Source organism: Sciurus vulgaris (genome assembly GCF_902686455.1).
Source record: "Sciurus vulgaris genome assembly, chromosome: 1".
Lineage (NCBI taxonomy): Eukaryota > Metazoa > Chordata > Mammalia > Rodentia > Sciuridae > Sciurus > Sciurus vulgaris.
In genome coordinates, this window is record NC_136461.1 from 93,091,069 (window position 1) to 93,116,671 (window position 25,603).

The following is a 25,603-nucleotide window of genomic DNA, read 5'->3' on the forward strand; positions in this document are numbered from 1 at the left end:
TAATACAATGACTATATAATACAATGAATATATAATACCTTGTTGCCACCAGAATGTATTTTATTTCTTGTGAGTAACATTAATTTACATGCTTTAATATTCAATGATCATCAATCTATTTGTAAGGTTCTATGTCAATGCTTGGAGGATGTGAATATGAATAGATCGTTTCCTATCTTCAAGGAGCTTACCAGTGATAAGGAAATCATTAATATATATATAATTATAATAAAGTCTATATATGATGACTTCTATACTAGAGGTAAAAAGTACTGCAAAAAACAAGATAAAGACAAATTATGCTTTGGTAAAAAGGAAAACTCTTTGATGGTGGTTATTCTTAAGTTCCAAAGTTTTGAGATGGGTTATTACATAGCAATAGAAAACTAAAACACTGGAAAATCTGATCTCTAGTCTCTCAGCCCCTGCAATATAGAGAAGACAACAGAAGACGTAGAGAGGGTATTGACTGATCATAGACAATTTAATGAGGTTGTATTTGAGCAACTGAGGGAAGGAAGCTAACCAAGTAGATAACTGTGAGAAAGGATTTCTGAGAGAACAACAAATGCAAAGATCTGAGTTGTGGGTCTGCAGAGCACAAGAGCCAGGTAATTGCTGGTCCACAGCAGTGCAAAGGAGGAGGAGGATATCAAAAACGTAATACACTGGGTGAGCCAGATCATGTCAGCTCTTTGATTAAACCAAAGAAAGAGCTTCAGCTTTTACTCAGAAAAAAAGCCGGCAGAGAGTTTTGAGGATTTAACAGACTCACTCTGGTCTCTGTGATAAAACTATATTGAAGAGTTTATTTTTAATCATGATAAATGGGCTTTGCCATTGCAAAAATACACACTAAACTTTCAAAGTCTTTAACGTAAAAAGCTTATTTTCTACTTATTCAAAATTAAGTGGGAGTCAAGCAACTCTGCAGGGCAGTTGGGCTGTAGTCACTTACATTCTCACTTGTTATTCTTGGCAACATTTACCTTATAGTTCTACCACCTCAATGTGGCCTCCACAAAAATGCTTTCATTGGTTTCCTCCAACACACACCTACCAAAGAACAAAACAAAAACAAAACAAAAAAATTCCATTGGTTGCCAATTGTTTTTCAGATAATAAAGGTTCCTACCAAACCTTCAAGGGCTGTCTCTGACTACTGACAATTTTGGGATGGATTTTGTTCCCAATCAGTGCTCCAGAAGAGCAGAACTAAGCAGAACTTTGATGTATTGTTGTCTGCTACATCTCTCACAAGTACTTGCACAGCAAATAAAAAGACCAGGAAGAGGCACTCCAGTTCTCTACCCTGTAGCAGCTGCACCTAGGGTGCTCCTGGAGTCAGGGCTTGATTTCTGACCTTCAGTGTATTCAGATTCCAGGCAGAGTAGTGGATCAGAGTGTAGACCTCAAGCCAGAATACCAAAGATCAAACCCCACCCTGTATATTAGCGGTTAACAATCTCTTTTTACATGAGTGTCCTCAAAAATCAGGGAGAAGAGTACCCACATATATGTATGTTGTGTACTCCAGCGTGTTTAGTTATTAGGAGGATCTCTCTTTCTAGAGGCTGAAGTTTTGTGTAATGAACCCTGGCAGGGGCCTGTCAGGCTGCTATGCTCCTGCTGATTCAAGGAAATAGTCTCCACTTTTTGTCCCTTACACGGAGTTCTCCTGTATACATGGACGCTACATGTCCACAGATTTCCTATAGAACCAGCTATGGATTTTACCATACCCCATATTTCTGCATAGACTTGGGCTTCCTGTGAGGCTGTCAGTCACCTCCCCAAGTCTGGGATTAAGAGCCCAGAGAGCAAAGGCTCGCGCTGGCCCGCTCGCACATGCGCAGCAGTGAGTCCTTCTGCCCTCAGTGTACAGACGTTCCTTCATTTACGTGGCTGGGGGGTGTTTTTTTTATTCTTTAGTTATAAGAGTTTTTTTTTTTTTTTTAATCCTCCCTTATCTCTGGGCAGTTTTTGTTTTTAATACTTTCGGCCGTTATCTGGCATTTAAATCACTTTGCTTTACCTTCACTGTAGCACCTCGTACTCTGAGGAAACGATCACCGCCCAGGGCCCGATCGACAGTGGCGAATTCTCGCGAGAAGGAGACAATCTCTCGCGGTGTTTCCTTGTTTCCAGAATCCTTAGCGCGAAGCGGAAAAATACTCATTTATCTCAGGTTCTGTTGATGCCGCAGTTTTGACGGAGGCTTCTTCCCGTGCAGTTCTTTTGCTTTTTCTCTAAGAAAAATGGCGGCCCCCGAGCAGCCACTGCCGATGCCGAGAGGATGCCCGAGCTCCACTTCGCTCTCCCCACCCCGGGGCGACAGAACCCTTCTAGTGAGGCACCTGCCGGCCGAGCTGACCGCCGAGGAAAAAGAGGACTTGCTGAAATACTTCGGGGCGCAGTCGGTGCGCGTTCTGTCCGATAAGGGGCGACTGGTAAGGGTGCACACCTCGGATTCTCCCCGGAAGGCCCTTGGGTACTGGTCTGGGAGCGGGGAATGCTCAGAAGGAAGGGGACCGGGAGGAGAAGGGACAGGGCGCTCGCGTGGTGGGGAGTCCCGGTCCTTCCTGTTTTAATCAGAATACTTTGCGTGAGAGGCGAAGCTTTAATTATCTCTGGTCTAAGTATTCGCGGCATTGCGGAGAAAGGCAAAGTAGACGAATGGGAAACAGCTTAATTATGTTCCATTTCTGGACCCATCCTCCAAATCTCCCAGCTCTTCTGAATTGAGGATGTTAGATCCAGAGTACTCTTACAGATATGTAACAAATTATTTTTTTTTTAAATCCTGGGTTCAGTCAGAAGTTTTAAAACATCAGAATAACGAAAGAGCTACGATAGAGAAGGAGCTACAGTAGTCAATAATATGAGTAAATAATACAAGATTTCTACTAGAGTTTTAATAAGAAGGCTCTTTATAAAGGTCTTCCGACGGAATACTTTAAAGATTAGTATTTTAACACTTAAAAGTTCCTCTGCAGGAATTTAAACACTTTAAAAAAAAAATAACAGCAGTATTTTTGATGGTTTTCTCTTTATTAAAATATTAGTGGTGGTGTTATATTTGCAAGATAGCCCGTGATAAAGCAAGACATCAAATGTTTTAAAGTCTTCTTAGGTGATTCTAATGTGCAGTCAAGGTTGAGAATCCCTGAGTTAGAAAAAGACTAATTTTGATCAGTCTAAGTGTCATGTATGCCAGCAAATACAAATACAAGTACTCCTTTGGCTCAATTTAAATATACTCAGATCATCTTGGATCAGATTAAATTAAATTAGGAAGTGTGGTATTAATTACCCAAGCAATTTGTAATAAACATTGACATCTTATCCCTGATATAATTTGTTTACTTTTGACCTCTTTTGGGGATTAAAAATTAATTTCAATATGTATTTAAAAGTAGAATTCTCTCAATGAAACTTGTTACAAAAATAAAGCTCAAATGAAACATACCTATTGAGAAATAGTTTCTGTATTTAGTGAACATTTTTAAACTTTGCCTCAGGCTGTGTAAATTTTAAGATCTTTGGATGTGTTATAAATAGGGGATAAATATATAACATATCCAAAGTTCTTAAAATGTAGATGTTTACAAGTATTCTTGGTTATCAAAAATAGTCATGTAGCTTTGGGATTTTGAATTGGTGAATATTCGCAATGTGTGGAAAAGCATGATACAACGATCTCAATCACAAGAAATGGAATATTGTATATGCATATACATGACCTGGAGGGACATGTCCAACTAAGCTGCTTGTGACTGGATATTTTTTTCTTTGCTTGTATTTTTATTTTTCCTGTAATGCACATATTAACTTTTAAAAAATAAAAGCTATTTTTTAAAAAAAGTGATTGTGTATAATACAGGATTTTACTCTTCTGGCTTATTGAGCTGTTTGTATATATAATATATGCTAGTTTGTACACCTTTATATGAAAAAACTGCATAGCTTTCATTTCAAAGTCTGACCAAACCAGGATTGAAACTAGTAATCAGTTCAATAGTGTCAATTTCCCATTCTTTACTATGATTTTATAGGAACTGAAATTATATTGCAGTAATTTGTGCCTTTATTCTGTTTCAGAAACATACAGCTTTTGCTACTTTCTCTAATGAAAAAGCAGCTATAAAGGTAAGTTTTTTTCTTTACTATTAAAGTTATCAGTAATTTTTTTTTTATTATTAGTCGTAGTAAAACATTGGGAAGTAATGTTAAACTCTAGTTTTTAGAAGCAAAAGCTTTGTATTCCAAGAGTTTACCAAATAGGTTATGTTTGTCATTTGGTTGTCATTTGGCAGACCTTGTCCAATGCTTAGATATTAGGACACAGAAGTGGTAGACTAACTATAAAACAAATTAAAATTAACTGCATATGTAATTGAAAATAACACGTTCAGAAGAATGAAAAATGGATAACTATATCTATAAATGTTTCAAGGAAAGGTGTGTGAAGTATTATAAGGAATACCCAGGGAATCATTTGCAAAGGAGTTGGCTTTTAAACTATACCTTTGATGATTAGTTGAATTTTGAGAACAAAACAAGAAAAAATGGTCCTTCCAGATTTAGGGAGTACTAAGTAAAACTAGGAACATGGAAAGTTTTAAATAGGGCAAGAGCTAAGAGCTGAAATGGAACGAGCACTTGAAAAATATAGAGCCTAAATTTGAGTGGAAGGAGGTATTGAATTTTGCTTAGTAGTTTACTCTAAAGGCATTTGGTACTTTTGAGCTTACTAAAAATATAATAAGATGTTTGAAAAATACACAATAGCATTTATATCTTGGATTGGATATAGAGAAATATTGGAGGTGAGAAGACCAAATGGAAATATATTTTAGTGGCTAAGACGAGAATAAGTATCTGAAGAAAGCAAAGGTCAATTTACATAAACATTTGGTAAAGATTGAGTTTATAGGTCTTGTGGCAAATGGGTTGAAAAAGAGGGAATAGTTCAAATTTTTGTGGTCCTGAATTTAAAGTGGGACCATGCAGCTTCTGATGAGCGTCCATAAGAAGTCAGAGTAGGAATGTGTTTGTAGAGGTATGTAATGAATTTATATGTCATTCGTTAACTTTGAGAAGACATTGCACTACTTCTGTGGAATATTTAATAAACATTTAAAAATACTGGCCTAGAGCTAAAGCAAGGTCAAGAATGGGAAATTTCTTCAACCATGTCAATAGATATGCTAGATATCATGACTCTCTGGAAGATGAACTCAGTGAAAAGATTGGGAGACAGAAGTTAAGGAAGTAGGAGAACTAGAAAAGAAATTTTCATAAATGTAAAAAGAGTAGTGTTAAGAGGACCAGTTCCTGTGGTGACATATACTGAGGAATGAACACAGTCTGTTGAGGACTTTTTACCATGAAAAAATAGAAATACCAAATTCTCATCAATAAGGGGAAAGATAATTTGCTATACAGAGAGCATCCTCAATCTGTGATATCCCACACATAGTCACAAAGTGGAAAAGTTCATACTTGACTTCATGGAACAGGGCAGTCAAAATTAAGGTACATTAAAATTATTGTGTAAAATTAACTTTAGGCCATATGTAAAAGTTATATCTGAAATATAAATGAATTTTCTATTTGGACTTAGGTCCCATCTACAAGTTATCTCATTATGTATTTGCAAATATTCCAAAATCTGAAAAAAATCCCAAATCTGAATTCTGGTCCTAGGCATATTGGATAAGGTGTACTTAATCTGTGTGGGTGGTTAAGGTAATATTTAGCTGATGACTTGAAGAAGGTGAAGGAAGATAACTAAAGAATTATCTGGAAGAAGTGCATCCCAGTCAGAGAACAACTAGAACAGAGAGACACTAGGATGTGAACATGCCTTTTGTGTTCAAGGAAGCCACTGTGACAGGAGTAGGCAAAATGAAAGGGAGATTGCTGGATTCGAAGTTAGGGGAGTAATAGTGTCCTTACTATCTAGTTTACATAAGGACCTTAGACTTTACCTTGAGAAAAATGGGATCCACTAGAGTATTGTGAGCAAGGTAGTGATATGCTCTGACTTATATTTAAAAGGACCTCTTTGGTTGTGTTAACAACAGACTGAAGAAGGGGGAAGAGTAGAAATGTGAAAATCTACTAAAAGATTATTATAATTTAGTCCAGAGATGATTTTTGCTTGGATAATTATTGCTCAGTCGTAACATGGGAAGCGTTAAAGCAATGGTTAGATTCTGGGTAAATTTTGGAGGAAGAAGCAATCAAGATTTCTTAGTGGCTTGGATATGGAATATATGAAAGAAATAGGATAATTCTAGGATTTTTGACCCAAATAACTGGAAGAATGGAATTATTATTAACTGAAAGAAAAAAAGCTCCAAATAAAGGACATTTAAAGTTGAGAGAGTATTAAGTGGTTCGATATTTGAAGTGTTGAATCTGAGATGCTTGACACTTGAGAGGAGCTGTTCATCATTTGGATTTTTATTCCTGGACTTTAGGACAGTTCTGGGCTGAAGATTTAAATTCAGGCATTTTCATCATAGAGCTGGCATTTAGATAGAGAGGAAGACCAAGTTGGAGCTCTGGAGCATTCCAACCTTACAAATGTTAAAAAAAAAAAAAAAGAAAGAGAGATCAAGTAGTAAATAGACAGTGAGCACCCCCCCCCACATATGCGTACATGTATATATTACATGCCTGAAAATAAGCAGATAACATGTATCAAGGTGGGAGTAATCAACTATTAAATGTAGTATAGTGAAGACTAAGACTGGACCATTGGCTTGTTAATGCAAAATTTCTAGTTGTCTGTGAAAGGCAGTATCAGTGGATTTAAGTCATAAGCCTGACTGGAATAGATTTGAGACTGAATGGGAGGAGTTATAGATAAGAGAGTCTATATAATTCTTATGGAGTTTAGCTGCAAGAATAAGAATAAGCAGTGCTAAGTAGAATCATAGAAGAAGAAAAAAATTAGAATGGGAGAAATAGGAGCATGTTTGTATAGTGATGTGGGAGATCCAACAGAGGACAGAAAATTAATAACATAGGTAAGAACACCCCTTGGACATGTCTAGAGAGTAGCTAAAGAAACACTTTAGTAGATGAAAGAAGATTAGATTTAGCATGCAAGTCAAGCAGCTGGATTTAGATTAAAAATATGCATAGTTAATTTGTGGTAACAGATGGAAAATATGTTGATGCAGGTGCTGATAGGGAGTTTTGAGAGGAGTCTGAAATTCTCATCAATTACCTCAAAGTAAGGAAAAAAGGTGCTAGGCTAAGAATGGGAGAGGAAATATTGTAAGGTTCAGGATCAAGGAGGAAGTATAAAAAATATTCTGTTGAGATTAGTAGGAAAAAATGGACTAAGATTGTCACATGTAACTGACATCATTAAGGACCGTCCTGAGATGTGTGTGGTTGTGAATATAAAATGGGACCATGCAGATTTGATTTTTTTTTTTTTTCCTAGCCATTTTCAGCTTCCTAATTATAAGAAGAGTTGACAGAGGGTTGGAGTTGGCTAGATTTTTATTTTGTTCAGTTATAGGAAACAGTCCTTTGGTAAATAATAAAGACTTGAACATAGGGAAGTTATGTCCAATTGATTCTGCTGTTTCTTATTCCTGTGTTCATATATGAATTCAACACAGTGAATCTTCACACCATGTACAGTCACAAGAATGGGATCCTAATTAGAATAAGATATAGTCCATGTATATATATGTGTATATATATATATATAATATATTAAAATATACTCTACTGTCAGGTATATCTAAAAGGAACAGATTAAATAATAAAAAAAAGATTAGGTTGTCTAACAAATCAGTTCAAAAACAGTAAGGAAGACCTGATAGCCTGAGATTATAAATAAAAGAAATAGCCAAGTAAATAAGTAAATGTTTACAGCAATAAAACATGTAGACATTATTTTTTTAATGTAATAACTAGCAACTGGTTTTTGGTATAATAAATTTTTTATTCTTGTTCTTCCAACTTAAGGCATTGACAAGACTTCACCAGCTGAAACTTTTAGGTCATACTTTAGTAGTTGAATTTGCAAAAGAGCAAGATCGAATTCATTCTCCATGTTCCACTTCAAGCACTGAAAAAAAGAAGAGGTATGTAGATTTATTTAGGTTTTCCTACCATTTTAAGTTGTTGTGTGGGGGTGTTTTTTTTAACCAGTTGTGTAATTACTGCGTTGTTCTCAGACTAGTAAATAATTTGAAGCCATAGTGATAAATTTCTTTATTAAATCAAGTATTGTGAAACAATATCTAATTTCACTTCTGATTTTGCATTGGGATCCTGAGTGTTGGAAAAATAAATATGAAGTGATAAGAAAGTGACGTATTTCATTTTTTTTTTTAAATTTTGAAATATTTGCAGATACATAATGAGTTATCTTCAAGTTGAGACTCAAGTCTAAACACAAAGTTCATGTATGTTTCATGTATACCTCATATACATAGCCTGAAGATAATTTTATGTGATATTAATAGTATGCCTGTTATATGAGGTCAGGTATGGAATTTTACACTTCTGGCATGATGTTGACTCTCAAAAAGTTTCAGATTTGAGAACATTTTCTGTTTCAACCTGTAGTAGAGAGTCCTTTCAATGATGATAGTAAGGTGTCATGAATAGGTGTGGCCTTTGAAAATGATAAGTATTTGGTTCTCAATTAAGACTCTTGGTTAGTTTATATAACCTTCACAAATTTACTTTACACAAGTGGGTCTCAAAGTAAATCCCTGGACTAACTGAATCATTTAGGAACTTGATTCAAATACAAAATTCTAGGCCTTAATACCCAGACACAGTCTTACTGAATCAGAAACTTAAGTGGGGTAGGGAGAAGGAGGTATAGTGCTAAACACCATGAGATTGGACAAAGATACACAATAAAAAAAGTTTGGGTATTGCTTATGCAATTTAAAAATTTTAGTTGTTTTTTTTGGGGGGTCTTTGAGAATTATCATACTAAGTTCATATACTTCCTGTGAAAAGTAAATGAAAATGTGGAGTGTCCAATTTTACAATAATGCAAAGATATACAGTATAATTAAATTCTACCTCTCTTCCTTTTCATTGATGATTACTTGAGAAATGCATAAAAGTTCTTTTTTTCCATAACCGAACTGTTTTCATTATGTTATATTTGAAAAGATAATTTTTCTTTTCTGTATGTAATTTTTCACCATTTCAAAAAATAAGATCAACTTTGATTCTTATGCTCTATCTAGGTCTGATGACTCTGTAGAAGATGATAAAGAAAAGAAGGAATTTGGTTGTTTAACAATAGAAAATGGAATTGCTCCAAACCACGGGTTAGCATTTTTTGTTTGTTCTTTTGTTGGTTTTCTGGCTTTATTGCTCCGTATGTGTGTGCACATACACATCATATATATTGCAAATAAGATTATTTCAATGAAGAAATTTAATGTCATGTATAATTTTACTATGTTGAATAAACATTTTGAACTAGGTATTTGTCCTTGAATTCAGTTCAGTTGAAGCGTCTATTAAAGTGTTCAGAGCTATATGTAAGCTCTGAAAATGTTTCCTTTTTTGGTAATGCAATGAGAAGTACTTAAAAGTACTTGTCTAGATCTTTAAGGAACAAGGTAACTGTAAGAGTGTATCCCTTGAGCAATTTTTTATGTTATCAGCTTACCTAAAGTGAGTTATTGATATGAAATCATTAAAACATAATAAACACTCAGTTTTTTGTTTTTGAATTTAGGTTGACTTTTCCTCTAAATTCATGCCTCAAATATATGTACCCACCACCTTCAAGCACAATCCTAGCAAACATAGTAAATGCTTTAGCAAGTGTGCCTAAATTCTACGTACAGGTATGTAAAATAAAACTTATTTTGCTCAAAATACTTATTTGTTTAGCACAATACTGTATTTCCTATGCTGGTTTTCATATTTGTGTATAATGGTATCAATCAGACTAAGTAAAGACAGGCAATGATATACAGTGCTTCAATGTAATAAAATATTACTCTGAAGTAATGGGCTTCATAAACTGTATTGAAAATGGATTCTAATAAAGAGAACCTAATGTGGTTCTGGTCATTTCTGGTAATTTTCTGTTACTTTAGAATATACCTTTAATATGGAATTTAGCTAAGGAAAAGAGTGGGTCCTCCAGCAATTGTTTGATAATTTTAGCAGTAATAGGATACTTCTCTGCAGTAGAAAATATAGATAATGTCTTTTTCATTATTGTACTCTGTAGTCTCAGTAATCAGAAACATTGATTAACATTAGATTTTACATTGTAAAAGCATTGCATTCTTATTAATGGAGATAATCTTATAGAATTGACAAAAATTTAGGAACACTTACCTGAGACATACCAGTGCTTTGTTTTTCCTTGTCTTGGGATGGTAAAGACATGGGATGACCTTTCTTTTCACTAAATTAATCAGTAGTGTTTTTGCACAGTTTTTAGTACATAAAATACAAGATGTGAGTTGAACTATTTTGTTAATACTTTATGATTTTAAATCATTTACCACTTTAAGGTACTTCATCTTATGAATAAAATGAATTTGCCCACACCTTTTGGACCAATTACTGCACGACCTCCCATGGTAAGAAATCTCTTAGAATTTTCAACTGTCAAAATGTCTTTTCCTGATTAGAATTATTGAGGATAAATTATACAAGTGTTATGTCAACTTTTGATGTACAGTGAAGATAAAGAATATGTGTAAAGTAAATGTGATGTTAATAATAAAGCTGAGAAGGAACAGAGAGGAAAACCAGAATATGAAAGAAATGCTTTAGTAATAGAGACCAAAATTTCTTCCAGTGTTCAGTTCTTTAATGTTGCATCATTATAAGATAACCACAACAATGGAAATAAAAATTCCATTGTTGTGGTTCTGTTGTAAATAGTGCATCATTTGGGAAAGACAAAAAGGTTGCTAATATTGTTTTAGAATTTACTGTGCAAATCTTTTAATAATTTAGATATTAAGCTGTCTGCTCTGAAAATTATTTCCATGTACTACTGTGTATATTTTTGGATAATAGTAATGCAATATTATTTTGAGTGTTAACATATAAGTAGAAGAGAATTTGCTTTGGGCTTGACTGCTCTTCTGCTATATATACTGTTAACTTTATAATTTTTCTTTGTAGCTTCAGCACCTACTCAGTGGTTGTTATATTACAGGGTTATTAAGGATTATGCTAGCTGCTGTTAACAAAACTTAAACTCTTAACTTTTAATACAGAAAGATATTCTACTCTACGGAGTTATTCAAAAAACCTGAGTTGTCTTCACCGAGTACCTTCTCAGGTTGATGAAGGCATTACCAGTCTCCAGATCAGAAAAGAAGAATTATGTTTGAGTTCTTTTTGCTCCTGTTCCATTGACTAAAACTTAGTTACATGGGGAAGGATAACTGTAGGGTACATTTGCAAATTTAGTCTAACCAGAAGTCAGAGGAAACTAAACACATTTTGTGATCAACTATTACTCTGCCACAGCACACCTGAATGTGTGCTGAATATACAAAAGAATATTATGAAATAAAGGGAAGTGAGAATCAGGTGTTTATATGGAAATAGGTTTGATCTGCAAATATCACAAATTGCCACAGTGTTTTTGTTTTGTTCTTTTAACTAGTACGAAGACTATATGCCTTTGCATGCCCCTCTTCCACCTACATCTCCTCGGCCACCTGAGGACCCTCCTTTGCCAGATGAGGATGAGGAGTTATCTAGTAAAGAATCAGAATATGAAAGCAGTGATGATGAGGACCGACAGAGGTAGTAATGTGAATACATTGTTTAGCTTATAAGGAGCATAGAATGCAGGAAAGACTTTTTTGTTCTTCCTATATTTTGCATATAATTCTTCAGAATTTGATGTCATTAGAATTTGTCTGTTCTCAGTCACCAACCCTCTAGCATATATAGTGTGATAAATTAAGACCTGAGAATAGATTCTAGGACCTAAGGGAATATTTGGGGATTATGCATGATTTTTTAGATGGGTGATAATGGCATTATAAGCACATCATGGAACCTCATTATTTGTGGATTCTGTGTTTGAATTTGCCTATTTGATAAATTTATTTTAGCCCCCAAATCAATAGTTACTATACTTTTGAAGTGTTTTGTGGATGTGTATGTGCATAGCTTGGATCAATTAAGTACAAGTACTAAATGAAGTCAAATAAAGTGTCTGTAATTACATCATTATAATGGAATACTTGAGGGCTTGAGATAATTAACTTAGAAAAAGCTTTATTTATTTATTTATTTATTTATTTGTTTATTTATTGGACTCCCCAGTTTTGGAGGTTCTGATCCGTGATTGATTGGCCTCATTATTTTAGGCATGTGATGAGGCAGCATATCACACATGGCAGAGCAGAACTACTCACCTTATGGTTAGAAAGAGGAAGGGATCACAGCTCATAGTACACTTCAAGGGCATGTCCCACATGACCTCAGAACCTCTTTATTAGGCTCTGCCTCCTGAAGGTTCCATTACTACTTGACAAGACCATGCTAGAAACCAAGATTTTAAACACATGGGCCTTTGGGGGCTATTCAAAATGCAAATTTTGCAGTTACCCTCTGCCTTATTGTTTTAACTCTCATACTATATATGAGTGTTCTTTGCAGAGTCTATTGAGTGTCATGTTTTTCTCTTTTTTTTTTTTTTTTTTTTTTTTTTTTTTTTTTTTTTTTTGAGTTTTTTTGGGTCATTTTGCTGTTCAGAATGGCCTGCCTAGGTATAGTACTGAAGTGTTACCTAGTATTCATTTCTGCCATTAATTCATCTTGAGTCATGAGAGAAAACAAAGATTGCATATACCAACCTGTGTTTTCATGCTTCTTTGTGACCTCTGTAACAAATTTTTTTTAAAAAAAAAAGGTAATATTCATTGGTTTGGCAAATGTTTATTGACTTCCTGAAATATGTGATCTTGTTTTAGAGATTTGGTGAACTTTAGGTGAGCAAATTATGAATGTAGACAATGTGATTTAAATCACTGGATTCTTCATAAAATTTTTAGTAAGCTATGTTTATAAAGAGACTTTAAAAATACACCATATGTTGTCTCTGGGGAAAAAAATTTAAAGCCTACTTTAGTCATACCTCCTCTGTATTTTGTTGAGTGTATTTGTTATATTTCCAAATTTTACAAATGAAATTCTGAGAGATGAAGTGGTGACTGCTGGTTTCTGAGCTCCTTCTGTATGGAAAATGCAAAAAAAAAAAAAAGCCTGAATAAGATCTAAATATTAGGTAGTCATACTCCTAATGAAGGAAAGGTATCAGTATCACTTCCTAATTATTACTTTCAAGCTACTTTTGAGTATAGTATTTGAAAACTACTAGGTAGTTTATTACCTTGCTTATTTAATGATTCATTTGTAGTATTTATGCACTGGCTGCTTTTCAGTGAAATACTTTCTATGATCTGTTTGAATGTGAATCAAAATAGTTTTACTCTCTTGGTAAAGTCTTTTGAATTTCTGTCAAGAAAAGATCAATACAGTTACCTAACTTTGTATTAGTGTATCCTATTCAATTGTTTGGTATAAGTCCACCATTTTATTTGGACAGCTGACAATGTTTTTAATAAAAAATATTTTTTAAGATAATTTGACAAGTTTTAAGTAAGTAAATTCTTACTCTTTCAAAGAAAGTTAGAATATAAGCTTCTGTCAAATATTTTATCCCTGTATTTATGGCTTAGAAGTTCTTATTCCTTGTAAATATTTTCCATATTAGAAAAGTAAATTTTTATAATTTATTTTTATACATTCACATATAAATTTAAGCTTACCAGCAACAGTGTTGAATAATTGTGCTTGTAGATAAGGATCTCGTTTACCTTCCCTCTCTTCCAATATAGAATGACCAAACTAATGGAACTAGCAAATTTTCAGCCCAAAAGACCAAAGATGGTAAAGCAGCGCCATGTGAGAAAAAAGCGAAAAATAAAGGATATGTTGAATACACCTTCATCTGCTTCACACAGGTAGTTATATGTAGAATTATGAAAATATGTGTTGTCCATATGTACTTTAATTGCTTAACTCATATTATTTATAAATGCGGCTTTTCTTTAATATTACTTTACTTGGTTCACCATTGGCTTCCTGTTTGCCACATTCACAACTATTCATAATTCTCTTACAGTTCACCATCATTTGATAATATTGAGTAGTGCAGGATCTCAGAATTTTCCACCTTTCATTTTATAACATCATGATCTCTTTTTGTCTTTTCTATTTACTGTCTCAATATTAATTGAAATTTTAACTTCATTTAGTTTTTCTACAAGATATATTTGCCTTGTAACTTACTTTATAAATTAATAGAATTTAATTTTAAAATTTGATTTTAAAAATTTATTTTTTCTATTTTTAAAGGAATATGTTTTTAATCATTTACTTCAATTTAAATAGAAATAATATGATGTATAATTTGATGCCCACCTGTCTTGACACTTCTTTCCACGGTTTCAATCTCTATAGCCGTACTGAAGAACAGAAACAATGTGAGCCACAGTAAATTTTCCAGTAGCCACATTGAAACAATAAGAAGAAGCAAATGAAGTTAATGTTGATAATATAATTTATGTAACATATATATCCAAAATATTATTTAAGCCTAACAGTATGAAGTGCAGATATTTATTATACATTCCTTTTTCATAAAGAATCAGTAGCTACATGTAGCTATTAGTTACTTTGTTAACACAGTGCTATGCATATTGTATAAAATATAGTACATTAAAAACTCATATATTTATATAAAATTAACCTTTTTTATTACTAAATATCCTGGGGTATAAAACCAGCAATCTAGTACTGCCCCTGTTACCTAGTAACTTTATGCAAATTATTAACATCTTTTAACTTCTATCTCCTCATCTCTAAAGTAGAAATTAAATAATATATTAGTGCATTTGTTAGGGTTTACTGAACTATTTCAGTCACTTTATTCAGTTCTTATAAGTGTATTGAATGTTTTATCAAAGTGTTAGCCTTTTAAATTGAAATTGAAATAATAGTCTCAGGATTTACAATTACAAATTCATGCTGTGGTTATTTCTAAATAGCAATGTACATCCTGTGCTGTTACCTTCGGATGTATTTGAACAACCACAACCTGTAGGTAATAAAAGAATTGAATTCCACATATCTACAGACTTACCAGCTGCATTGAAGAAAGATTCAGAGAAGGAACAAAATTGTGAGGAAAAAAATTCTGGTAAGAATAGTTAGTTCTTTAACATGATATAGTCAACCTTGTTGTACTAGAATTAAGTTTCATTTATAATGTTTGTCTACTCTAGTATTTGTCAGTTTTATTTAAACTATGAATTAGATCTTCCTTAATATAATTAAATAATACATTTTCAACTGTTTTATGTACATAAAACTTTTAAGTTATAAGATTGATATTGTTACATTTTTACTAGGAATGACATCTAGAGTAAAATTTATGTTTTTTGGCTGGTATGTACACTAATAATATGACTTTTGTCTTAACTTCTTGTTGCCTGTTTAATGTGTTCTGTGGCTTTATATCATTGTATTATTAGGAAACAAGCAGTTGTGGCTATCCTGTGAGTTAATAGATTTTATAGATGCATATATATTTGTGTGTGTGTGTATGTGTATGTATGTGAGAGAGAGAGAATATGTGTTTGTGTTTTATTTTTAAATATACAACTCTTACAGGATTGTTTACCAGATACTATTCTTAAATTTAAATATAGCATATTGAAATTACAGGGTTTGTTTCCTGCTGTTTAAGACATTAATTTTTTATTAACAGTGGCATTTCTTTGTTCCTTAAAGCTTTACATTTCCAAAATCATACAAACTCATTAGAAATTAATTCAGAACAGAAATATAAAGTAAATTTTTTAAAAATATTATCATCTCCAAACCCTACTAACCTCTGCCCCACTACACAGAGGAAACCAATGTTTTTGTTTGTGCGTTCTTCGAGACTTTATCCTGTGCATTACTTTTGCATTGCTATAACACAACATCCTCTATAATCAATTTAGAGGAAAGGTTTATTTTGGCTCACTGTTTGGGAGGTTTCACTTCATTTTAAGTAGGCTCATTTCTTTGGGGACTATGCTGAGGCATCACATGTGGCATGTGGCAGAGGAAGCTGCTTATCTCCTGACATCCAGGAAGCAAAGAGAAAGAAAGTGCCATAGACCAGTGTTCCATAAGTCCTGTCAAGAGCAAGCCCCCAGTGATGGGAAGACTTCCCACTAGGCCCCACTCCTTAAGTTTCCACCACCTCCTAATATTGCCATGGGCCTATCAAGCCTTTAACACAGACTTTTAGGGGACAATCTAGAACCAAACTGTAGCAGCCAGTACATGTAAACATATTTTTCTTTCATTCTTGTTTTTTAAATGAACATCATGTTTTACAGTGCTCATCATTCACTCAGTGACTTATTGAAAGTTTGTTATATAGCAGACTCTGGACAGGTCAGACATTGTCTCTTGTTTTTTAGAATTTACAGTCTAGTGGGGCTGGCTTACTATAGCAGAACATAAAAATATATACCATACTTTTTTTTATGACTGTATAATAGAACATAATATAGTAATATCAGTCATTATTTAATCATACCCTATTATAAGTTTTCCAATTTTTAACTGTTACAGAAAACAATAGAATATACTGAATATCTGAATACTTTTGTGACTATGGGATAGAATTCTAGTGGGTATTATAAATGTAGTGAGTGAAAATCTCTTAATTAGTTTTAATTCCTGTCTCTGATAGTTAGTGAGAGTGCACTGATTTTTGGGTAGCTTCATTTTTTTTGTTTTCAATATTTATAGTTTTCTTTTTGTAAGTTTATTTTTAAGTCACTCATTAACACAAAATTCTATTAATCTATTTTTGTACTAGGACATAGAAATTATACATATTTATGGAGTACAATTTTCTTAAGTTTAATTTGCTCAGATTTATACATGTATGAAAGGGAGACAGTCATTTTACATCATTGGAAAAATAGTAATGTTGAAGGAATAGTAGAAGCATTTTAAGTTTTTGTTGGTTTTAGGCAACAGAAGTTGTGTTTGTACAATGATTATTTTACATTATGAAGAGACTTTTATAATCTTAAATGTAGCATGCTACTTACACCATTTTCCCAGCTAGTTTTTTGGAGTCCTTTGGTTTTCTTTTTTAGGTAGTAGTACCTAGAATGTTTCTATCCTTCTAAACAATTTTCCCCTAGCCAGATTAATTGTTGCTGATGCTAAAATTCATATTTTATAAATGAAAACCAGTATGTTTATCTGAAGTAAAAAGTCTATAGTATTTTTTAATTTACTTAATTTGAGTAATTTTTAAATTTTGATTTTCTTCTTAAAGAATCAAGATTATAATTGTCTTTTGTTTCTTTGTGGTGTGGGGAGGTGAATGGATTTTTAGTATCCACCAAAGGATATACCTTGTTCTATGACATTTATTTCAGCATAATATACTTATCCTAATCTTATAATTGTTGAGAAGATTGAAGGTTGTTTCACAATGTTCTGGTGTAACACAATAGAATTTTCACAACCATTCTATAACCTTGAGTAACCGTATCTTATTAGCAGAATTATGTAACTTATTTAATGAGTTACTAATTTCTTTTTGTTCATACAAATTTTGTTATTAATATTTCAGAGAAGATAGGTTAATCACAAACCAATGATTGCCCTGGAAAACACACACACATTCTACCTAGTGAACATTTCTGATGCCCCTTTGGCACCTTAGACTGATTATGTTGAAACTGGATTTATTTTCCTTCCTCTTTGCAGATCCTGTTATGTAGCAACACAAAGCAACAATTTAACCGCTTAGCTCTAGTCTGTGGGTGTTCTCATGTTACAGTAACAGAATTGAATAGTTATGATAGAAACCATATGGCTTGCAAAGCCTAAAAAATATTTACTCTTTGGGATCTGTACAGGAAAGATTTTCCTGTCTGTTCTAGAATGTTGAGAAACACCAAAGAATTTCAGTGATGCAGAAACTATTTCTTACATTTAAAATAGGGAACAGAAACTTGAAAACCATATTGTAAAGAGAATGTTTAATGGCTAATGTTAATATTAAACTCTTAGATTTACCTGCTACTGAAGTTGATGCATCCAGTGTAGGATTTGGGAAAATCTTCCCCAAACCTAATCTGAACATCACAGAAGAAACTAAAGAAGACTCTGATGAAATGCCTTCAGAATGTATTTCTAGAAGGGAGTTGGAAAAGGGCAGAATTTCCAAAGAAGGTAATATGAAATAAACCAGTATATGTTCCATTTCAGAGTTCTTTAACTCTGCAGAAACAAAGCAAATCCATTTATGTCAGGAAACTTAATTTAAGGCACAAACATCAAAATTTCTATCTGGCTATTATTTGTATCTCTTTTGGATTTTAAACCCCATACTTAATAGGTAGATTTCCTTTCCATAGTATTTCCTGCTTATATTTGTTTGGGAAAAAAAAATTTGTTTTAATTCCTAAAACATTTTAATATGGCGTTTAAAACAAATAATTGTACCCACAAGTTTGGAGTTCTGTATTCCAAATATAAGTGTTAATAGATCATCATGTACTGAGATGCATACAAAGCAACTCTAAAACAATGTTGATGATTAGAAGTGCATACGTTAGGATTTTGTATTCTCACATAATAGTTTTTCACTTTTAAAAAATTTTTACAGTGTTCATTTCAGAAAAATGTAAGATTTTTTTGACTATATGTAACGTAATTTTTTTCCCATGATAATGAGAGATGGACTTCCAGCTAGCATTTTTGCATATAACTTCTAGTTATGAAAAACAGATTGCTTAATAAACACGAGGAACTGTAAAGAGGATCTGAAATACATTTGTCTGAAATACACGATTGTTATTTTTGAGTACTTCAAAATTATTTTTGAATATGGAGGTGGCTGGTGATTTGGAAAATTTATTTTGATCAAAATAATTATACAAATAATATCAGATATACTTTATTCTTTTTAATAAAGTAACTCATCTTAAAGGACCTTTAATAGTAAATATTTTATTAAACAAATTTTAGTTATTATAGATGCCCAGAGATTTTTCAGGACAAAGGTTAAATTTTTTTCCTTATAATCATTTCAGATTTTTAATTAGTAATATATACCCATCAGTAATATTGCTACTAATATCTATAGCTTTAACGTTTTCACAAAGCCTATTTTACTTTTTTAATAGTTATTTGTATGTTATAATTTTCTTTGAAAAATTGGTAAAAATATTTTAATTCTATATCCTTGTTTTGTCTTGTCTTTAAATAAGAAATGGAAACACTTTCGGTTTTCAGAAGTTATGAACCTGGTGAACCAAACTGTAGAATATATGTAAAGAATTTAGCTAAACATGTTCAAGAAAAGGTAAGTTGAATTTACAAATCAATTTTATTATTTTACATTTTACTCCTGGCTTCCTTATTTACTTTTTTCTTATTGAATTTCTAGGACCTTAAATTTATTTTTGGACGATATGTTGACTTTTCATCAGAGACGCAACGAATCATGTAAGTAGCAATCATAACCTCAAATTATATTTTGTTTTTATCTGTTGATAACACTTTTGTAATGCCACCAGTTTCCTTTAAAAGATAAAGATTGCATGAATATAGTGGTGTATTTTTTTGCATAAGTAATCTGTTAGACATAGAGTAGGGTATGACAAAATTTTATAAATGAGCAGATAGGAAAAATACAGTTTTTTTTTTTTTTTTATTGCAGGCCACGTTGTCTGCAGTTACTTGCTTTTGTAGTTCTGGCTTCAAAACAGCGATAGGTGATACATAAACAAACACTCATGGTTGTTTCCTCCTCTCTGGCCCTTTCCTCCTCTCTAAAGCATGGGTACTCAGACTTTAAAGCTGCATAACACTCACCTGGAGATCATGGAGAAGCAGTTTCGTAGGCCCATTTCTAGAGTGTCTGGTTTTCTAGACTGTAGTAAGACTCATGAGTTTGCATTTCTCAAAAACTTGGGTGATATTGAGGCCACTGGTTCAAAGAGGACACTTTGAAAAATATTATTCTAGTGATTTACCCAAGATTATATAGTAACCAGGAAAGTTTGTTTGTTTTTTAATTTGTACTCTTGCAAAAAAGATCTCATCTTTTAACTGGACTGCATTAGTCAAAACTTGCAATTCTGTGAAAGTAGAAGAGAGGAATGTGATTTATAATTAATATAAAAACTAATAATTGGAGTTAGAATTTCATTAAAATCCTGTACTAGTTAATTTCAAAGTAAAGATTCTTCATCATATAAATAAAAAGTAGAATGAAGAAGAAATAAGATGAGAAATGTTTGAGTGGAGGTAATATAACAAAGTGACTCTTACAGTTAGTTTTGTTTTAACTTTCAGTCAAAACCAGTACTTTTTAATTCTTACCTGACCTATGTATCTTTTAGATAGGTATGCAGAGATAAGACCATGTCTTAACATTTTCTCTCTATATTCATTAATGGCAGATGTCTCATTAGGATATCAGGTTTATTTTTCTGGCCATACAAAATGCTTGTTCTTTGTTGTTACCAATAGGACATGATTGTATAGGAAAAATTATGTATGCATATGTGTAAGTACATTTGTGTATATATGTAAAAATACTGAAATTAGAATTTGAACTGAAAATATATTTCTATATTGAGAAAACTGTAGATAGCAAAATAGTTTCTTGTTTCCCATGAGACTGATTATATGATTAAAAAAAGTGGATTCTTTTTAATTGATACCTTTATATGTTTGTGTTTTTTTTCCATCCAATAGACCATACTTTAGTGGAAAATTATACTCTCATTTTTTCTAAGTAGCTTTTGAGTACAGATTTCTCTCAAAAATGTTGAAGTATGAGTATGCTATGGAATAATAAGAACACTGTACTAGGAATAAAGTATGATTTGAGCCATCTCCTTTTCAGAGTCATCTCTCTAGGTATCACTTATAAAATGATAGTTTTGACTAGAAAATAACAAGGTCTTTACCTATCCTGAAATTCTATAATTTCTTTTCCTATTTCTTTTTTCCCCTTATGGTTCTTTTTAGTTATACGTTACAGTAGAATCCATTTTGATATAATTGTACAAGCATGTAATATATCTTATTCTGATTAGGACCCCATTCTTATGGATGTACACAATAGTGGGATTCACTATGGTGTGTGTATATGTATGTACATAGGAAAATTATTTTAGATTCATTCTACTCTTTTCCTGTATCCCCTCCCTTCCCTTCATTTTCCTTTGTCTAATCTACTGAATATCTATTCTTTCCCTCTCTTCCCTTTATAATTTCTTATAATAATAATACAATAAATTACACAATTGCTTATATTTGGTTCCTGTTAACCTTCTATTCTTGGTCCTATGGTTTTTTTTGTCACTTTGAGCAGAAAGTATTGAATTGATTGCAAGAAAGTTTTTAAAGATATAAGAAATGAAAGATAAGGAATAAGAGATAAGAAATAAAAACTTAAGAAGTTTGCTTTCTAGGTGGTGAACCTAAGTGGTAGAGAACATACCTAGCATGCACAGGACCCTGGGTTCAATCTCCAGAACAATAATAACTGTATTTACATTTATCCTTACTATGTAATTTTTAAATCACATAAATATATTTATAAGTTAAAAAGTAGATATATGCACATCTTGAAATTTGTATGATCTACTTGTAGAAGGAATAGAATATAAAATAGAATTTTAGAAAGCCTACCTAATGTGTTAATCATATAGTATTGTCATTTTTATTTTGAAATAGCAACTTTTAAATTGTTGAAAACATTTTTATTCATTGCATCAAAATCATTTTATATTCTTTGAATCAAAATTACTTTTTCTTCCTTGACTTCTAGGTTTGATATACGCTTGATGAAAGAAGGTCGCATGAAAGGACAAGCTTTCATTGGACTTCCAAATGAAAAAGCAGCAGCAAAAGCCTTAAAGGAAGCAAATGGATATGTTCTTTTTGGAAAACCCATGGTGGTTGTATCCTTTAAATCAGTATGTTGCAAAACTAGGTTATTTTTAGGAAAAGGGTATAACTGAAATTAATTCTCATGTTACCCTTCAAAAAATTCAACAACTGGCATTCTGCCTTGAGATATGCAGTTACAGTTAAACATTCTTTAGCAGAGTTAGGTGATGATTTTATCTAAATTTTTTTTAGAAAATAAGGTAACTTAAACATGAGGTTATTAAATTTCATCCAAGTCTAATTAAACATTTCTCTTACACAACTCAGAAGTACATCTTCCTAAGTCTTTCTAAGAGATCATAGTATCGGAAATACATTTGGAGTCATTAAAATACAATTCATTATACCATTATTATTTTCTTGGATTATAATTTATAGTTTTGCTTGATAACTTTAATATACATTTTATGTTATTTATTAACCATCTTCTTTAAGTCATTAATGTATAAAGGTGGAAAGGTCCAGGTATAAAAACTAATGATTCTATAGAGAAGGTTAATTTTTATCCCCTGCCCATGATAATTATTTAGAAGAAAATTACTTTCATGATTGTGAAGGAAACCTTAATTTAAAAATATTAGCAGTTTGCTCGATCTGCTAGACCCAAACAAGACACTAAAGAAGGGAAAAGAAAGTGTTAAAAATTAATAAAGGTAAGTGTGGAGGAAACAAAGACAAGACTTTCTATACAAGCAAAATTGAAGAAGTGCAAAAGCCTGATAGGATAATAATTATGGTATCTCTTAAGAATTTTAAGGAATTTCTATGTATGTAGTTAATTCCCCAAAAATTTCACAATTGTTGACTACAGAATAAAGTTCATTTGTTTGTAAAAATTAAGTTTGGAGAAAATTTTATAAAGGAAATGTATTATTCCTTATTGATAAAGAAATGGGTTTTAACCTTCAAAATATATTACAATCATTTGGAGAGCTTGGTAAAGCAGATTTCTAGGCTTCTCCCTTCCTACCAAGAGTTTCTCATTCAGGATATCTAATGTGGGTAACAAGTTGTCCTGGTTTTCCTGTGACAGGGATTTCTCAGCATATACTGCCTAAGGTGCTAAAAAGGTCTGGCATGCCAGAACAAGTTGGTCACCCTGGGTGGCACCTGATAATTTGTACAATGAGTTCCCTTATAATAGACTATTGGTCCAGAGGCCACACTTGGAAACTCTGACAGAAAACAGTTAAAGCAAAATTTTCCAACTCTCAAAATTCTGCAGTGCTGAAAATATAATATCAATTAACATAAAATGTTAAAAATATTTTTTGTGGAATTAAATCTTTTTTTCTCTGGATCAAATAATTTTAATGTTATGATTAGAAATAATAGAATTAAGTATTTTATGTTTCAAAGTTTATGTTACTGTAAGAAATAAGCAGAAGTAAATTCCTTTTTTTCTTTTATTCTTTCTCCCTTCTTAAACTGGAAGGACATGAAATAAATTGCTCAAAATTACTGTTTTCTAGCTGAAAAAAAAGCTAAATAAGAAAATTTTGCAGTGTTTAATCTCTCTGAGATGCCTTGAACATTTGAATTTTGTTTTAAAGTATACTGTTGTAGTCAGAAATCTTATATTTTAGAGGAAAATTGAATAATTTCAGTATGTATTAAAGTCATTTATTTGTAAATCTAATGCTGAAAAAATAAGAAAAAAATTAAACTGCATTCTGCTGTTCTTCTTTAGAAGCACTCCTGCGTAAATACTGCTGTAATACTGTCATGCAAAGTGTATCCTTTCTTGTTGTATCCTTTTTGGGGCAGTGTTTTTTGTTTTTTTCCTAGAGATGTTTTGTCCCTCTCCTACCCACCAATCCAGATTAAGCAGTCATTTTTCTGTACTTTTATTCAAGTAAACTATTTCTAAAATTATTTGTAGCTTGACTAGGTTTGTTGTTGACTTTTCTATGCTTTCATTTAGGTTACATAGTTTTGCCAAGGAAAGTTAGTGAATCAGGTCAACTTATTTAGAGAATGTATGCATTTGCTTTAACAGAGAATGTGGTCTTTCTTCTATTTGTGTATTTCCTAAACCTAATCAGTAGCGTATGTTTTTTATTTTATGATATACCTGGTTTAGGTGTTCTATATAACATGCTCAGAATTTGATTTGGAATTTTTTAAATGTACATATATTGAAAATTAAAATAACTGGATTTCTATATAAATGCCAAATAATAGTAGTGAACCTCACATTTGAAGTCTTTTTGAAATCTTTTTTGGCATAGGTAGCAAGTAGAAATATCTTCTTTCCTGTTTCTTTTCCTAAGCAAACAAATAAAAGAATAATAAGGAAAGAGAAAAGAAATAATGTTGACTTAGGGTAGTTCAGTAAGTGAAAAGAAATGATCCTGATAGAAATGTAAGAACAGAGATTGCCAGACCAGTTGGTCACCAGAATCAAACAGAACACAGCGGTTCTCAAATTTGGCTGCACATAGGAACAACATGGGACCTTAAATAAAATAAAATAAAATAAAATCATGATTAAGAAAGGAAAAGAAAAAAGCTTAAAAATATCAATAGATACATAGTTCCCTCCCACAGAATTTAGATTTAATTGGTTTGGAGTGTACCATGGATGTTGGAATTTCTCAAACCTTTCTAATGTGCAGTTAAGGTAGAGAGCCACCAAGGAGGGGTTTTTATGTATAAAGACTCCTAGACTGTGTAAACAACACTGTTGAATCAGAATCTCTGAGAATGTGGTCCAATAACCAAATTTGAAAAAGTTTCCTTAGTAATTTTAAAGACTGACCCATTGGCATACTACTTTGTTAGAGTAAATGATTGGGCAACTATTACCTTCTTAGTCATCCAACCTTTTACAAGCCGGAAAATAAAGGGGTAGAACCTCTGCATCTCTTTGTGGGAAATTTTGCTATTATACATACTACAGAAACTACTCAAAATTCTCTTAAGAACCATTATCACCCTAAGGGTATAAAAAGTTTATAGATAATTGAAATTACCATTTTTTGATATGCACAATTAAAATGTTTATTTTTTTAATGTTGTAAGTCAGTTTCTGGGTAAGATGGATGTTTGCATAAATTTTATTGTACTGACATGATTCACTAATTTTCTAAGAAAAAATGTTTTAACTTTTAGTTATTTTTGAACTAATAAGCTATTTTATGATCATGATTATCTTTAATGTGCTTTCTTGGTATTTTAGGTTCCTTTTGAATTCCATATCTTTCAAGTGCTTTCCAACTTTGATGAGAAGAAATTGACCACCTGGCTATGGAACTGTGCGTAACAGCTTTGAAAGTATATTTAAAAATTAAATCTATATGCATTTAGATCAGATTATTGAAGATAATGATTTTAATGATTTGCCTCATATATAATAAATTATTTTATTTCCTATAAAATAGTGCTTGTAATTTTTCATTATATTTAAGTTTATCTATCTGGAAAAGTATAAATTATATCAATAATTTAATAATAATTTAATAATATATTTATACAATATTTTATGATTATAAAGTGCCATTTTCATTCTTACCTTGATACATGGCTTTTTCCTTTTCAATCACAG

At 32.1% G+C, this 25,603-nt stretch overlaps 1 protein-coding gene across 2 annotated transcripts; it reads left to right on the plus strand.

The window, feature by feature from the left end:
* Positions 1 to 2,258: 2,258 nt before the first annotated feature.
* Positions 2,259 to 25,303, plus strand: RNPC3 (RNA binding region (RNP1, RRM) containing 3; the record flags this gene model as incomplete). 2 transcript variants are annotated; one of them, XM_079132998.1, is made up of 15 exons in its annotated part: positions 2,259 to 2,450; positions 4,102 to 4,149; positions 7,999 to 8,117; positions 9,246 to 9,329; positions 9,746 to 9,857; positions 10,539 to 10,607; positions 11,651 to 11,793; positions 13,899 to 14,024; positions 15,111 to 15,262; positions 18,157 to 18,318; positions 19,359 to 19,453; positions 19,538 to 19,596; positions 21,935 to 22,067; positions 22,638 to 22,709; positions 25,238 to 25,303. In XM_079132998.1, the coding sequence occupies 14 exons, from the start codon at positions 2,259 to 2,261 to the stop codon at positions 22,695 to 22,697; spliced, it is 1,554 nt and encodes a 517-aa protein (XP_078989124.1). In that variant the 3' UTR covers positions 22,698 to 22,709; positions 25,238 to 25,303. The 2 variants fall into 2 exon arrangements, with proteins under 2 accessions (XP_078989124.1, XP_078989123.1); XM_079132997.1 differs by lacking the exon at positions 25,238 to 25,303 and adding an exon at positions 23,747 to 23,883.
* Positions 25,304 to 25,603: the final 300 nt, after the last annotated feature.